This window comes from Parastagonospora nodorum (assembly GCF_000146915.1).
Source record: "Parastagonospora nodorum SN15 chromosome Unknown scaffold_6, whole genome shotgun sequence".
NCBI lineage: Eukaryota > Fungi > Ascomycota > Dothideomycetes > Pleosporales > Phaeosphaeriaceae > Parastagonospora > Parastagonospora nodorum.
The window spans coordinates 1330821-1344037 of record NW_001884554.1 but is presented as its reverse complement, the minus strand read 5'-3'; the positions used below and the strand labels follow the sequence as shown (position 1 = coordinate 1344037).

Sequence of the window (13217 nt, the reverse complement as noted above, 5' to 3'; positions counted from 1 at the left end):
GTGTCAAACAGATAGCACGGAACGACGATCGCCTAGTTTGTCAATGCAGGCCATAGCAGACCCACCTTGTCAGCATGTCCCCATCAAGTGTGTTTGGATTGCTGCCCAGGACGCGGATCTCGTAGGTCGCGTGTGTCATGAAATGCCGTGGATGACAGCTCTCCAAAGAGAACCCGGATTTCGCGATTTCGACATGCGTTACGTGTCTGATCACGCGACAATGATCCGGCCACACCGATGTTTGTTCTCCTACAATTCAATGACAGAAATCAATGTTACCAATGCCGTTGAGCAGATTCGTTCCTTTAAACGCCTGGCTCGTATAATGCTGATCAGCTGCAATGCGCGGACATTCACATGAAATTGCAGCTTCGACGATCCCGAATACCTCGCCGCAGTCATCTAATAATTTCATCCGCTCCTTCAGAAGCGGTGCTGCCGAGTCACGAGAGGAGCAACCCTCTCCATTCAGATCCAAGACCGATGCGCGATGCAGGGCATTGGCTACAAAAGGGTCGGGGCAATTTGCACCAAACCACATGTGGTCAGCCTGCATCATAGCTCCCGCCTTAGTCCGGCGCAACGACCGGGCAGTCATGCCGACCCTGAGCCTCTCATCTCTTTCATCACCAATTTTTCCAACCATTAGTGGTATCTCACGCGCAAAGCGGTGTAGCAATTGAAACAAGAACTGCTGAACAGTGGTCGATTAGCACGAGTCCCTACTGCGCAGCCTGAACCATGTGTCCGCAAAGCTACTCTCTGTATCGCCATGATACTGTCGCATTGAACAAAAGCAACATGAAGCATGTGCGAATCAGTTGTTCTGTTTTAGCTCGACAGCCTCGGCTTTGCAATGCTTGTGAAAATGTGGCGACGAGCTCGGACTACTTACTCAAAGGAGTAGCAATTGGTTGGTCTGCTCTGTTGACGGGAATATATCCCTGCTGTTGATCGTCTTTTTCACGGAATCCCGTCCAAGGATTATACCGGACGAACCGCCTGATCTGAGCTGGCGCAAGTGAACAATGTCTCGATCCGCCAGCCGTCTCTGAAATCAGTCCCTGAACGACCGTCATAAGATCTTCCCCGCCCGCAGGTCTCCGCATTGTTCTTCTTGGCCTGGGGTAGTCACCTGCTTCCTCACCTCTTTCGGTTGCTTGTGAAAAAGAACCTTTATTTGCGGTGTATTCCCGACTAGATCGCAGTTATAATCGAACGATTTCCTTCTCTATCCTTCTCGCGGTGCGAACTATAATACAACATGGAAACCAAGACTGAAACCGCTCGTGCCGACGAAGTGTACAGTGCTCCGCGCAAACAGGGTGGCATAATCAACAAATTGTATCCTCCCGGTCCGCAGCCAGGTGCAAAGGGACGAGTCAAGAACCACTGCAGGAAGTTCTGGTGGTGTGGTACGTTCGTATTATTCCGGCGCCGTGAAGACTTACACTAATGCCCAATAGACTGTCTTGTCTTTGCCATCATTGTCTTGATCGTCGTACTGCCCATCATCTATGTGGCCATACCCAACAAAGCACAAGACGAAATCAACAAGTCGACACTGGAAGTCACATCACAAGAAGTGACCAGCCCAACAGAGAATGGTGTCCACTTGAAGTTAGAGTCTGTGATCAGGTCTGATAGCAGTTACCACCCTACCATTGACAGTTTCCGTGCTGCTCTGTCTCTCGACGGCCAGGATCCGTTCATCCACATTCAGATTCCTGAAGCAAAGTCAGAAGCCGAGACTCGCGTCTCCGTCGACCAAGATGCAGAGTTCACTTCCCTGGAAGCCTTCACTGCATACACCAAGACCGTTTTGGGCGCTGAGACATTCAACGTCAATCTCAGAGGCAAAACCAACATCCACCTCAAAGGCCTCCCAACGATGGACGTCGACTACAACAAGGTCGTCTCAATGAAGGGTAAGTTGGAGGTTACTTCAAATATAGATATAACACTAACATATCCGTGCAGGCCTTAACAAGCTCAAGGGCTTGAACATCACCTCCATCAAACTCCTCTCCGGCCAGTCCGAGCTCCTGGCCGACGGCTCCAACATGGTCGGCGAAGTGTACATCCCCAACCCCTCCGTCATGACCCTCGACCTTGGCAACGTCACCATGAACCTCGCCATCGACAGCACAAGCATCGGCACTGCCCTGCTGCCCAACCTCGTCCTCAAGCCCGGCGACAACAACGTCCCCATGCAAGCAAAAATTCAGCCCCTGGACGTCCTGAGCCTCGTGCAGACGAAATACAAAAACGCAATTGTCCCGCTGTCAATCACAGGAAACTCGACGGTCAGGAACGGCGTGACTCTCAAGTACTACGAAGACGCGCTGAAGAGTAATACCGTCAATGTGGATTTGAACGTTGGGCCGGCGCTGAGCACATTGGGAATTAATATCACGCAGAGCTAAATCCATGCACGCTTTGGAAGGATGACGGAAATGTGGATAGCCTAGATACCAGAAATAATGTTTTGCTTTTCCCCTGTTACAATTGCACGATTCCTTGTCACCTTGTTTTGCGATCACCCCTGCATACCCCGGATTCGCTGCGTTGTGGATGCGGGGAAGCTAAATCACATGTTGCCGAAGGTGTACGTGGCCAAGCATCGCAACGCCGATTGAGTGTACGTGTCTGGGAATCGGAGACCGATGATTCGTACTCGGCGATTGGGATGTGAGGGTGGAGATGGAGCATGTGAAAATGAAAGTCTAATACAGTTTGCGATGTGCGTGTGTGAGGTGGCGTCGCATCTTGTGGTAACTGTCTATCGAACTTTGTTCAAGTGATGGAGGCACGTTAAGCTTTCTTTTAGGGAGGGCAGCGCAGGCATTTGATCATTGTGAGCAGTGTTGATCGATGTGTCGATAAGTGATCTAAAGCACAACGTGTGCAATGGCGCATTACTCAATCTTCTAGTAAATGGCAATCGCATACGATTCAGATGGTGTAAACGTGAAAATTTCCACGTTACAGCCGTCCCGACCTATAGAGGCAAATACTCGTCGGTGTTCACAAAAGTGCAATAGGTCCCAGTGCGTATAATGGCTACCTTTGCTGTTCTCCATTACTGTGTAGCCTAGGAATGGCTATGGCCGAACGTGTAATGATTCCAGATCTTGAGGGGCAGAGGCTCGATGAACAGTGAGGCCCTTATTGAGAAACAAGAGCCGCCTTTTTTCTGTCAAGCTCCAATGTAGTCTATCTGCTTAGTGCAGAAGAAAATGGATTGAAAGAGTGAGAATGAAAGGCCACTGGCAGTGCTCACGGCCAGGAACTTCAAATACGTCCAGTAAGAGGACTACAGGGCTAACACAATGTCATTGTGTGTGTTGTGAAAGAGAACAGCACGGCGCGACCTGCGAGGGGACTCTGATATGATGAGCGCTTCCATGTATCCTGCAGCGCATAATATCGTGCACGGTCGTATAGCCCGTGAGATCCTGCTACAGAAATAAGCACACTCGTTCGACGGAGGCAGACCCGCGCATACCTTGGTCTAGAGCTTATGTTGGAGACAGAACAAGGTGTTGATTCGAGAATAGCCACTGTTTGAGCCGGCGGCTAAACCTAGGTAGGATTAGCATTTCGGTTATCTCGCTGTCTCCAGACTTCTCCGGTCTCCTTCACCTGTTTCACCTTCGTGCGGAGCGGAACATCAAACACCGTCTTTGCGCCACAGTCGCAGCTGTCTTCTGAGCGCTAGATGGCGCGACTGTTCGGAACGAAGGGGTGGTCGTTCATAATGCTTAGCATCTGCCCAGGAGTCCTCTGGAACTTGGCTCTTCCGAAGCTTCCACCTGGGCAAGCTCTCCACAGGTCACCACTGCTAGGCAATCTACTTGGAAAGCCGTGGAGTACCATCAATGATCATGTGCCCACAGGACCTCTCGATTGATACTTGTGCTAATAGTACGCAGCAAACCCGCAGTCCCTTACTTCACTATCACATCCAGGCCATAAGCATGATCCCTTGAAAGCAAGCTGTTTGCCAAGTGTCAAGCCTCAGGCCAAGAGGATACCGTTTGGAACTTCTACAGGAATAGACACCTCAAAACCAAGGTCAGGAGATTTCGCTTCCATTGCAAGCAAGCTCGAGCGTATCTGCTCATCTCATCTCAACGCCCCGTACATCGCCAAGCCGACAAGACGTTTTGGCACCTGTCAAGCATGTAGCGAGCGGTCTTAGCCACCGCTTGCATTCTAGTTCACGGTAGACATAGCGATAGAATCAGTTGCTCACACTGTACTTAAGGAAAGTCGATCGCTCATCAATAACATATCCACTCACTGCATTGCATTCGCATCCACTACTTCGTTTCTTTCTCAAATTTTACATTCATTCGGCCGGTCCGCTCGTTTCAATCAACCATTCATTCTCTATATTCCGATCTGAGATCTATATTACACAGCGACCATGCATTCCAACATTCTCACTCTTGCTCTTTGCGTCCTTGCCGTTCCGGCTTCGGTCTCTGCTCGACCGAATGCAATTTTGCTTTCTGAGCGCAGTATTGTGCCTGTTGCGAGGGCTGTACACCCAATCAGTCTTCGCCGCCGCAACCAACGTGCTCAGCTTCAGCAAGTCAGTTGCAGCACTCCCGTAGCTGCTGAGGCTGGTAAGGAGGTAGCTGCTGGAGCTAAAGAGAAGGAGGCAGCCCCTGTAAAGCAGAAAGAGGCTGCTGGTGCCAAGGAGGAGGCTGCAGCAGGTGCGAAAGAACAGGAAGCTGCAGCAAAAGAGAAAGAAGCTGCAGCTAAAGAGAAAGAAGCGGCGGCTGGTGCTCAGGAAGGAGCTAAGGAAGGCGCTGCCGAAGGCGAAGCTGCAGCTGGAGAGGAAGAGGCAAAAGCGAGTACGTTCTCAAGCATCTGACAACTTTCATCACAACATCTAACCATACGCCAGACGAAGTCGAGATCGAGAGTGCATTCGACACCGCAGTCCCTGTCGAAGGCGGAGACTTGAAGCAAGATCTTGTCTTCACACCCAGCACCGTCGGTAAATTCGAGTTTGAATTCCAGTCCGCTGCGGCCGACGAGATCACCGTGACCGAAAACGCCGGCGCTGCTGCTGCCGCACCACCCACAGGCTTCGAGGCCATTGAGCCCAACTCTTACAAGGTCGCACTCTCAGTCAGCAAGGGCGCTGGTCTGACACTGAGCAAGATCGATTACATCTTCGATGCGGCTGCCGCCGGTCTCGCTGGCAAAGACGTGACTAAGGCCCAGGTTGGCAGACTCTGCGCAGAGACGGGCTCCTTTGTCATTAGCAGCCTCCTTGGAGAGCTTGAGTTTGAGCTTGAGGAGAACGAGGTCACACTGAACTTGAACAAGAACGTCACTGCTGAGGGCGAGTGGGGTAAGTCGAATGGTCTTCCAGCCTGAGACACACATGACTAACGTTATCCAGGTATCTTCCTTCCCGTCGCCGCCGCTGCTGCTGCTGAGGGCGCTGCTGGAGCCGCAGAGCAAGAAAAGGCTGCTTTAGAAGCTGCGCAGAAGGAAAAGGCTGCTATGGAGGCTGCTCAGAAGGAGAAGGTCGCTATGGAGGCAGCACAAAAGGAAAAGGTTGCAATTGAAGCCGCGCAGAAGGAAAAGGTCGCCATGGAGGCCGCGAAGAAGGAAAAGGCCACCGCAGAAAAGCAGAAGAAGCAAGAAGAAAAAGTCGCCGCTGAGACAGCCAAGAAGGAGAAAGCATCTGCCGAGGCTGGCAAGGCTGCCCATGAGATGCGCGATGATTAGATCAGAAACGCATGGCACACTCAATAGGACTAGAAGGGAGTAACGCTGCAGTATAAGTAGAGTGAAGACTCAATCAAGATTTCCACAACAAATTTGAAAGAGCTGGTCGATATTGATATTGATGCTATTCATTATCACTATCGTGTCAAGTTTCCGCAATGCCCATGCCAGAGTTCACATTGAGATAATCATGCTTCAAGAGAGATGAAGATGGAGTGGGAGGCTTGTTAGTGCATCAAGGTCTCGCTGGCGCTAGGGATTGCAGTGCAGAACCAACTACCACAACATCACAAGGCTGGATTTTGATCTGAGCTGTTACTGGACGTAATAGCATAACTTAGCTTCCCCGCTAATTCCACGTCTCCCTGGCGCTAGGAATTGCAGTGCACGCAACCTTAAAGGACGCGCTCCCGCACACAATCCGAGGCTTAGATCTGAGCTGCCATTGGATGTGATAGCATAGCTTCCCCGCTATTTTCACGTCTCCCCCGCGCTAAGAATTGCAGTGAACAGAACAGGGTGGTCGCAGACAACCCGACCACACTAAAAGATTAGCTGACCACCGGCATGCTAAGCCCACTATCGTAAAATTAACCTGACTAACCTAACCAGAGCCTCTTTTTAACCTTTAATCCTAATATATTCTGAACCTGTTCTAAACTTATTCTAAACTTTAAACAGGTTCAGGACAGGTTTAGAATATATTAGGGTTAGGGTTAGAGTTAGATTTAGAGTAAGAGTTAGATTTAGAGTAAGGGTTATAGATATATAGCAAAGGTCACTATTGAGTTATACAACTCTACTTTCGGCGAAAAAAAACTTGGCATGCCGATGTAGGCTGAGCTCCCCGTGTGGTCAGGTTAACTGCATGCACCATAACAGGGGCAGAGGACCCTTCCTCGTGTGCGACCTCCTATTGTACGAAGAGGTTTACATATTCGTTGGACGTTTCGCCAGATTGACACCCATGTAGATTTTAATCTCTGATTCGTACATGGTGATCTCGCGTTTTCGAACGTACATGACTGTGGTATGTATAAACACCCTCACGCCGCCCAGTGCTGCATAGAATAGCTTCGAGAGAGATCGAAAATGGAGGCGGCGTTTCGTTGAAGCTACACCTAGAGACTGCAGTGCACAGAGCCTTGTTAGTGCATCAAGCTCTCGCTGGCGCTAGAGATTGCAGTGCAAAAAGAGCCTCAAGCTCCAAGCACAGGTAAGATATGACCAGGTTAATCCTCTTCTGTCTGACCGGTTTGGCAGGGCTGCATGACCTTGACGCCACCACATCATCTCACTCTGACCGGTACATGATCAACATCTCATAGCCTCACACGCTCTCCGAGAAGTCTGCTCGAACAAATGTGTAGATTTCAACCACACTATGCTTTCTATCTTCTCATATCATCCCAGCTCAGTTCATAGCTTGAGTTGCTCGATGAACTTGGTCGCTTCTGCGACACCATCATCAACCTTATCCGCATTCGTGCCCTGCCCAATCGCCGTCGGCGCACCAGGCTTACCTCCCGCCTTACCACCGATAATAGGCGTGACGAACGATGCCCATTTGGGTCCGTCAGCGCCCGCGGCTTTGTGTTGCTATTGTGATATTAGCATGCATCCCCCCAACATGAAAGAGAAATGGTGGACAAGACTTACCTCAGCGACATAACACCCATGCACAACCTTGCCCTCCTCGGGACTCGCGGAGAAAAGATACAGCGAGCGATCCTTGAGCGCAGATTTCGGTCCCGAGATAGCTTTGATAGCCTCGCTAATCGCCTTGTTGACATTGCTTGACCACTCAACCTTCTTCACGAGGAACGTCTTGCTCTCGTCCTTGAAGAAATTTGTGACCTCGTCTAGCACACGCTTGTTGTCTGCTTTGGCAAACGCTTTTTGTTCGTCGAGGATACTCTTTTGGATCTTGGCGAACGCGTCGCGGAGTTCCGTCTTCTTGATGGCGGAGATGGAGAGTTGGTTGAGTTCGAGCTGGAGTTTCTTGGCCTCTGCTTCTTTCTCGGGGCTGAATTTCATCTTGCCGAAGAGATCGATGCGCTCGGCAAATTCGTTGCCGATACGCTGCACGTTGTATGCTTCTTGGCCTGTTACGGGCGATGACACGACGAATGCCCTTTGCAATGCCGGACTCTTCGAGGATGACAAGTTCCTTGATGTCACCGGTCTTGAGGACGTGAGTGCCACCGCAGAACTCGATGGAGAGCTTATCCCACTTCTCGTTCTTGACGTCGGCGAGGAGGTCTTCGATAGGGACACCAACAGAGACAACGCGTACGGGGTCGGGGTAGGTCTCGCCAAAGACAGCGCGGAGACCGCGAATCTCCTTTGCCTGTGCAAGTGGTACATCCTTGGCGTACACTTCGGCGTTTTGGCGAATGTAGTCTGATGAGATGTCCTCGACCTTCTTGAGCTCCGCATCAGTCAGACCAGCCTTGTGTGAGAAATCGAAGCGTAGCTTCTCTGGTGCGACGAGCGATCCCTTTTGGTCGACTTCGTTGCCGAGGGTCTCGCGGAGAGCGTAGTTGAGAACGTGTGTGCCAGTATGGTTGTTACGGATGGGGTTTCTCCGCAGCTCGTCGAACTCTGCAATGACTTCGCTGCCGACCTTCAATTCTCCGTACTTGAGATAACCTGTGTGTAAGACGTATCCAGCGTAGACCTGGACGTTATCCACGCTGATCTCAGCCTCGCCATCAATGAGCAACCGTCCAGTGTCGTATTCTTGACCACCCTGCTCGGCGTAGAAGTTCGTCTTGTCGAGAAGCACTCCAAACTGTTCTCCCTCTGGCACTTCACTCGTGCTCTTCAAGAACTTCTTGTTGTGATATATCGCCTTGATGGTTGTTGTGATGTTTTCGCGGCCGTACTTGAACGAGTCGTCCGTCTTCGGTACATCGTCCATGCTATCCAACGCAGCGAGGTCGTGCACGTCGAACTTGACCACCACGCCAGCAGCAGCCTTGTCGCCCTTACTGGCCTCGCGAGCCTTTTCTTGCGCCTCCTCGACTTCCTTGTCGTTGATGTTGAGCCCGTTCTCCTCAGCCATGAGCTTCGTGAGATCGACCGGGAAGCCGTATGTGTCGTACAGCCGCCAGACATCGTCTCCGGGCAAATCATTCGAGCCAGCCTTTTGTGCTTTTGCAACATACTTCTTGAAGATGGTCTCGCCACGATCCAGTGACTTGGCGAAAGCCTTCTCTTCCTCATCAAGAATCTCGATAATATCCTGCTGCTTCTTCTTGATCTCCGGGAACATGTCGCCCATCTGCTCGACCAGTGTCGGGATAATCTTCGAGAAGAAGTTGCCAATCTCCACACCAAAGTAGTTGCGCGCATATCGTGCGCCTCTTCGCAGCACGCGACGAACGACGTATCCTCGTCCAACGTTGTTGGGCACACCACCATCGGCAATCGCAAAGCTCATCATTCGGGTATGATCAGCCACGACTCGATAGGCCGTGTCAATGCCATCTGGGTCCTCCTTGCCAAACTTTCCATTATATGGCCGCGCGCCTGTGATGTCCTGTATCCGCTTGAACAGAGGTGTGAAAACATCAGTGTCGTAGTTCGACATCTTCTTCTGCAGCACCGACACCAATCGCTCGAATCCCATGCCCGTATCGATGTGCTTGTTCGGCAGCGGTCGCAGCGACCGGTCGGGTTCGCGGTTGTACTGCATGAAGACATTGTTCCAAATCTCAATGACCTCAGGATCGTCCTTGTTCACCAGGTCCGATGCATTCCTGTATTTTCCATCGACCGGCTCCCTCAAATCGTAGTGTACTTCCGAGCAAGGTCCACACGGGCCCTGGTCGCCCATTTCCCAAAAGTTGTCCTTCATGTCTCCGGGCAGAATATGGTCCTCGGGCACACCGGCGCTCTTCCACAGCTCCTTGGCCTCGAGATCGGGCTCGAGGCCATCGGCGCCCTCAAAGTACGTGACATACAGCCTGTTCGGGTCGATGCCATACACCTTGGTCATAAGCTCCCAGGTGAAGCCAATGGCCTCTTTCTTGAAGTAGTCACCGAAACTCCAGTTGCCCAGCATCTCGAAGAAGGTGTGGTGGTAGCTGTCCTTGCCCACATCGTCGAGGTCGTTGTGCTTTCCGCCGGCGCGGATGCACTTTTGCGAGTTTGCGGCGCGCTTCAGCGACGCGAAGTCGGAGGAGGGGTCGACGGTGCCTTGGAAGATGGACTTGTACTGGTTCATGCCCGCATTGGTGAAGAGGAGGGTGGGGTCGGAGAGGGGCACGACGGAGGAGGAGGGGACTGCAGAGTGTCAATTGCATTTCTTGAGATGCGGATTGTGGCTTTTGGATCCTCCGAGTCAATGAACGGTTCAAGACATACCAAAACTATGGCCATTCTTCTTGAAGTAGTCCAAGAAAGTCTGGCGGACCTTCTTCGCGCCCCACTCGTGCTGCTCGTCGACCAGCGCCATGTTTGCGGCCGGCGCGTGGGGTATATTCTTCTCACGGAGGCGTGGAAAAGGCGCTGCAAAAGAGCGTCGTGGGAGTGCTTGTCGAGTCGCAAAGCAGCTGCAGGTGCGGGCCAAGGATAATCCGCCTCTAGTCCTGGGGTGACTCAGAGGGGCAGCTGTGAGTGTGCGCGGTAGCAACATTCACCAAAGACTGCAAGTGGTGGGACGCACACTGCAGGGAGCTTGGTGCGGGTGCAAGGCGGGGCTGCTCGCAGCTAGCTGGGTGCGATCGTCGCCGACGGTATCCTTCTGGAACATTCACGACCTGTCCGCCTATCGCACCATATAAACGCCCGACACACCAACCATGCCCTGACACGATTCACATCACGATCTCCTGGATGTAATCCGATCCGAACTCGCCTATCGTCGGCCTTATTAGTTATTGCATACTGCATAGCATAGCACTTGGACCCTGAAGTCAGAGTACACTGTGATGGATGGCGCAGGTCGTGGCGCACAGTAGTCCCTTCGCGCCGCAACATGCTCCCCACGGCATCAAGCGGTCGGCCGAGTCGTCGCTCGAGAACGAGCAGAGGCTGAGCAAGAGGTTCGACCTGCTAAACCTCGGTACGTACAACGCAGCCAAACACGTGCGCCCATGCACACTGCGCAGCTACTAACACCTCGCCAGTCGACAACAATGGCACGCGCCTCTACATCCCCGTCCCGGGCTCAACAGACGCCCACTCCCCACGGCGCGCCGACGCAGTTCCAACAGCCCACCCCCTCGCCGCCACCCTGCCCCTCACCAAACGCGCCCGCACGCCGCGCTCCCCTCGCGCCTCCGACACCATGGACGTCGAAGACACGCCGCACCGCGTGTACATCCACGACCTAGCCGCGGAGCTCAGCGACATCGAGTCCGACGAGGAGAACCCCATCTTCCTGCCCGACATCGAGAAGCACCTGTCCAAGATCCCCAAGCACGTGTTGCTGGGCCCGGAGCCGAAGAGCAACGAGCACAATCAGATGGTGCTGTATAACGTGCCGGCGAGCTTGACGGTGCCCGAGGAGAGAGATGGCGTGCGCAAGGCGATTGTCGAGGCGAGGCAGAGGATTAGAAACGGGCAGGCGAATCCCGTCATGGAGGTTGAGAGGGTGGCGAGTCCCGTAAGCAGCATGGATACGAATATGAATATACCCCTAGGAGATGATGTAGAGGCCATGGATATTGATTGAAGGAAAGGAAGGAATATTGTACAGCTCACTCGGTCTGAGTTATATCATCTATGTTATGTTACCAATGAAAAGAGAATATACCACAAAGCATACCTCCAATTCCATCCACTCACTTCCCAGCAACATCAACCCATAAAACGCCAAAACGAACGTAAACTTCATCTTCAGGGTATTTGCTCGCCATTACAAAAGTCCTATAACACACAGCCAACAACTATACCAACCAACTCCAACGCTTATGATCCAGCCACGTGCGTGTCCCCATCTACCTCCTAAACCTCCCCACAATCCCCCTCAGCTTCTCCTTTGCCTGCTGCGGCCTCGGCGGCAAAGCCTGACTCTGCCCCTGCTCGACATCCCCACCCACAACACCGCTCTGCTGCGGCCCTTGGGGTGTACTATACACGGGCGCGCCATACTGCGGCATCTCCACGCCCTGCTGGTTTGGACTCGCCTTACTTGCACCGGGGGGCGCAAAGTACTGTGGCGGCGCGTCTGCGTTGTTGTACATCGGTGGGGGTTCGGCGTAAGGGCCAGCGCCGGGGCGTTGTGCGTAAGGGGGCTGTTGGCCCTGGGGGTAGTAGGGTTGTTCTTGGGCGTAGAAGGTGAAGTGGTTTTGGGGGACTTGGCCGTGGCGTTTGCGTTCCGAGTAGGATATCAGGAACTGTTTAGTCTAATGTTAGCAAGGGGAATGGAGGATGGGGGGGGAAGGCAAAAAGCGTGGAAATGCAAGGCAACGGATACGTACGCGATGGTATCCCAACAGTGGTAGACCCTTTTTTAACCGTTGCTTTGCGTGGATGTAGCCGCCGACGAACCAGGACATGAACAGCGCGAAGATCACGCCGAGGATTATCCATTTTATGATTATGCCTTTCTGGAGGGCTGTTAGTACTTGCTCACTCTCAAAAGTGTGTGAGGGGAGGACGTACGTCTGTGTACCAAAACCCATCATCGCTAAAGCACTCAACACTCCTATCCGCATACTCGATACAGTATCTTTTTTGCAGCACCATATTGTTCGTATATATCTTCCTCTTTCCAAAGTCCCTTTAATATAACAGTGTGTGTCGGTATATACTTCGCAGCAAACACGGGGCGTGTATGTGTGTTCAAGAGCACAGCCAGGGAGGCAAAGAGAGTATGTGTAACAATCCGTCCGCCCGGCGAGTGGTATATGGCGCAAGGTCACAATGTCTCTCCAGTGGCTGTGTTACGTTCCCGGCGACCGCACTCCCGAGCTCAGAAGTGTGGTACGTCGCAGGTCTTCTACGCTGCCTGTTTCAATCGTGTCGAGTACAAGTTGCGTTGGTTTCAAGATGCGCAGGGGTAACCGGTCTTCAAACAATCAAGAGAAAACTGGAAAAGGTGATGAATATTGATGAATGATGATCGAGGCGACAGTAATCAAATAGTGGAGAGAGCTAAGAGACTGCGATAATAAAAGCAACGCGGGCAATGTGAAAAGGAGATGGGGATGACTTGTGGCTGGTGAGGCTGGTCTCAAAGAGGTTGGCATCGTCAGCCGAGTATGCAAGGGACCACGCGTCCGCGCAGCCCGTGCTGTGCAGCGGCGGGGCTATTGGGAAAAGCTTAGCTCCCGGATACGGCAGGAACGTCACTCCTCGGCTTCGTGGGAGAGCGCATCAATGCATTCTTCACACCTATGAAGCATTGTGGCGTTGTTTGATGGGCAGACTGTAAGAGCTCGAGCACCCGTCTGTGTCCACGTCACGCGATGTTTTAATGCATTGAGACATGTGTTTCTGTGGTGACGTAT

General features: G+C 52.3%; 7 protein-coding genes across 7 annotated transcripts; 4 read left to right on the top strand and 3 right to left on the bottom strand.

Annotated features, from left to right (window-relative positions):
* Positions 1 to 817: 817 nt before the first annotated feature.
* On the bottom strand, positions 818 to 1109 carry SNOG_04707 (hypothetical protein; the record flags this gene model as incomplete). Its single annotated transcript, XM_001795067.1, has 2 exons — positions 818 to 894; positions 1028 to 1109. The coding sequence occupies 2 exons, from the start codon at positions 1107 to 1109 to the stop codon at positions 818 to 820; spliced, it is 159 nt and encodes a 52-aa protein (XP_001795119.1).
* A 155-nt stretch (positions 1110 to 1264) lies between these two features.
* Positions 1265 to 2426, top strand: SNOG_04706 (hypothetical protein; the record flags this gene model as incomplete). Its single annotated transcript, XM_001795066.1, has 3 exons — positions 1265 to 1415; positions 1467 to 1928; positions 1981 to 2426. The coding sequence occupies 3 exons, from the start codon at positions 1265 to 1267 to the stop codon at positions 2424 to 2426; spliced, it is 1059 nt and encodes a 352-aa protein (XP_001795118.1).
* Positions 2427 to 4432: 2006 nt separating this feature from the next.
* SNOG_04705 (hypothetical protein) lies at positions 4433 to 5754 on the top strand (the record flags this gene model as incomplete). Its single annotated transcript, XM_001795065.1, has 3 exons — positions 4433 to 4865; positions 4919 to 5371; positions 5423 to 5754. The coding sequence occupies 3 exons, from the start codon at positions 4433 to 4435 to the stop codon at positions 5752 to 5754; spliced, it is 1218 nt and encodes a 405-aa protein (XP_001795117.1).
* Positions 5755 to 7173: 1419 nt separating this feature from the next.
* On the bottom strand, positions 7174 to 10216 carry SNOG_04704 (hypothetical protein; the record flags this gene model as incomplete). Its single annotated transcript, XM_001795064.1, is given in 4 exon segments — positions 7174 to 7353; positions 7414 to 7859; positions 7879 to 10044; positions 10126 to 10216. The coding sequence occupies 4 exon segments, from the start codon at positions 10214 to 10216 to the stop codon at positions 7174 to 7176; spliced, it is 2883 nt and encodes a 960-aa protein (XP_001795116.1).
* Positions 10217 to 10695: 479 nt separating this feature from the next.
* On the top strand, positions 10696 to 11437 carry SNOG_04703 (hypothetical protein; the record flags this gene model as incomplete). The annotated part of the gene is made up of 2 exons (XM_001795063.1): positions 10696 to 10825; positions 10872 to 11437. The coding sequence occupies 2 exons, from the start codon at positions 10696 to 10698 to the stop codon at positions 11435 to 11437; spliced, it is 696 nt and encodes a 231-aa protein (XP_001795115.1).
* Positions 11438 to 11702: 265 nt separating this feature from the next.
* Positions 11703 to 12389, bottom strand: SNOG_04702 (hypothetical protein; the record flags this gene model as incomplete). Its single annotated transcript, XM_001795062.1, has 2 exons — positions 11703 to 12101; positions 12186 to 12389. 2 exons carry the CDS (start codon positions 12387 to 12389, stop codon positions 11703 to 11705), a joined length of 603 nt encoding a protein of 200 aa, XP_001795114.1.
* A 241-nt stretch (positions 12390 to 12630) lies between these two features.
* Positions 12631 to 12819, top strand: SNOG_04701 (hypothetical protein; the record flags this gene model as incomplete). Its single annotated transcript, XM_001795061.1, has 2 exons — positions 12631 to 12690; positions 12757 to 12819. The coding sequence occupies 2 exons, from the start codon at positions 12631 to 12633 to the stop codon at positions 12817 to 12819; spliced, it is 123 nt and encodes a 40-aa protein (XP_001795113.1).
* Positions 12820 to 13217: the final 398 nt, after the last annotated feature.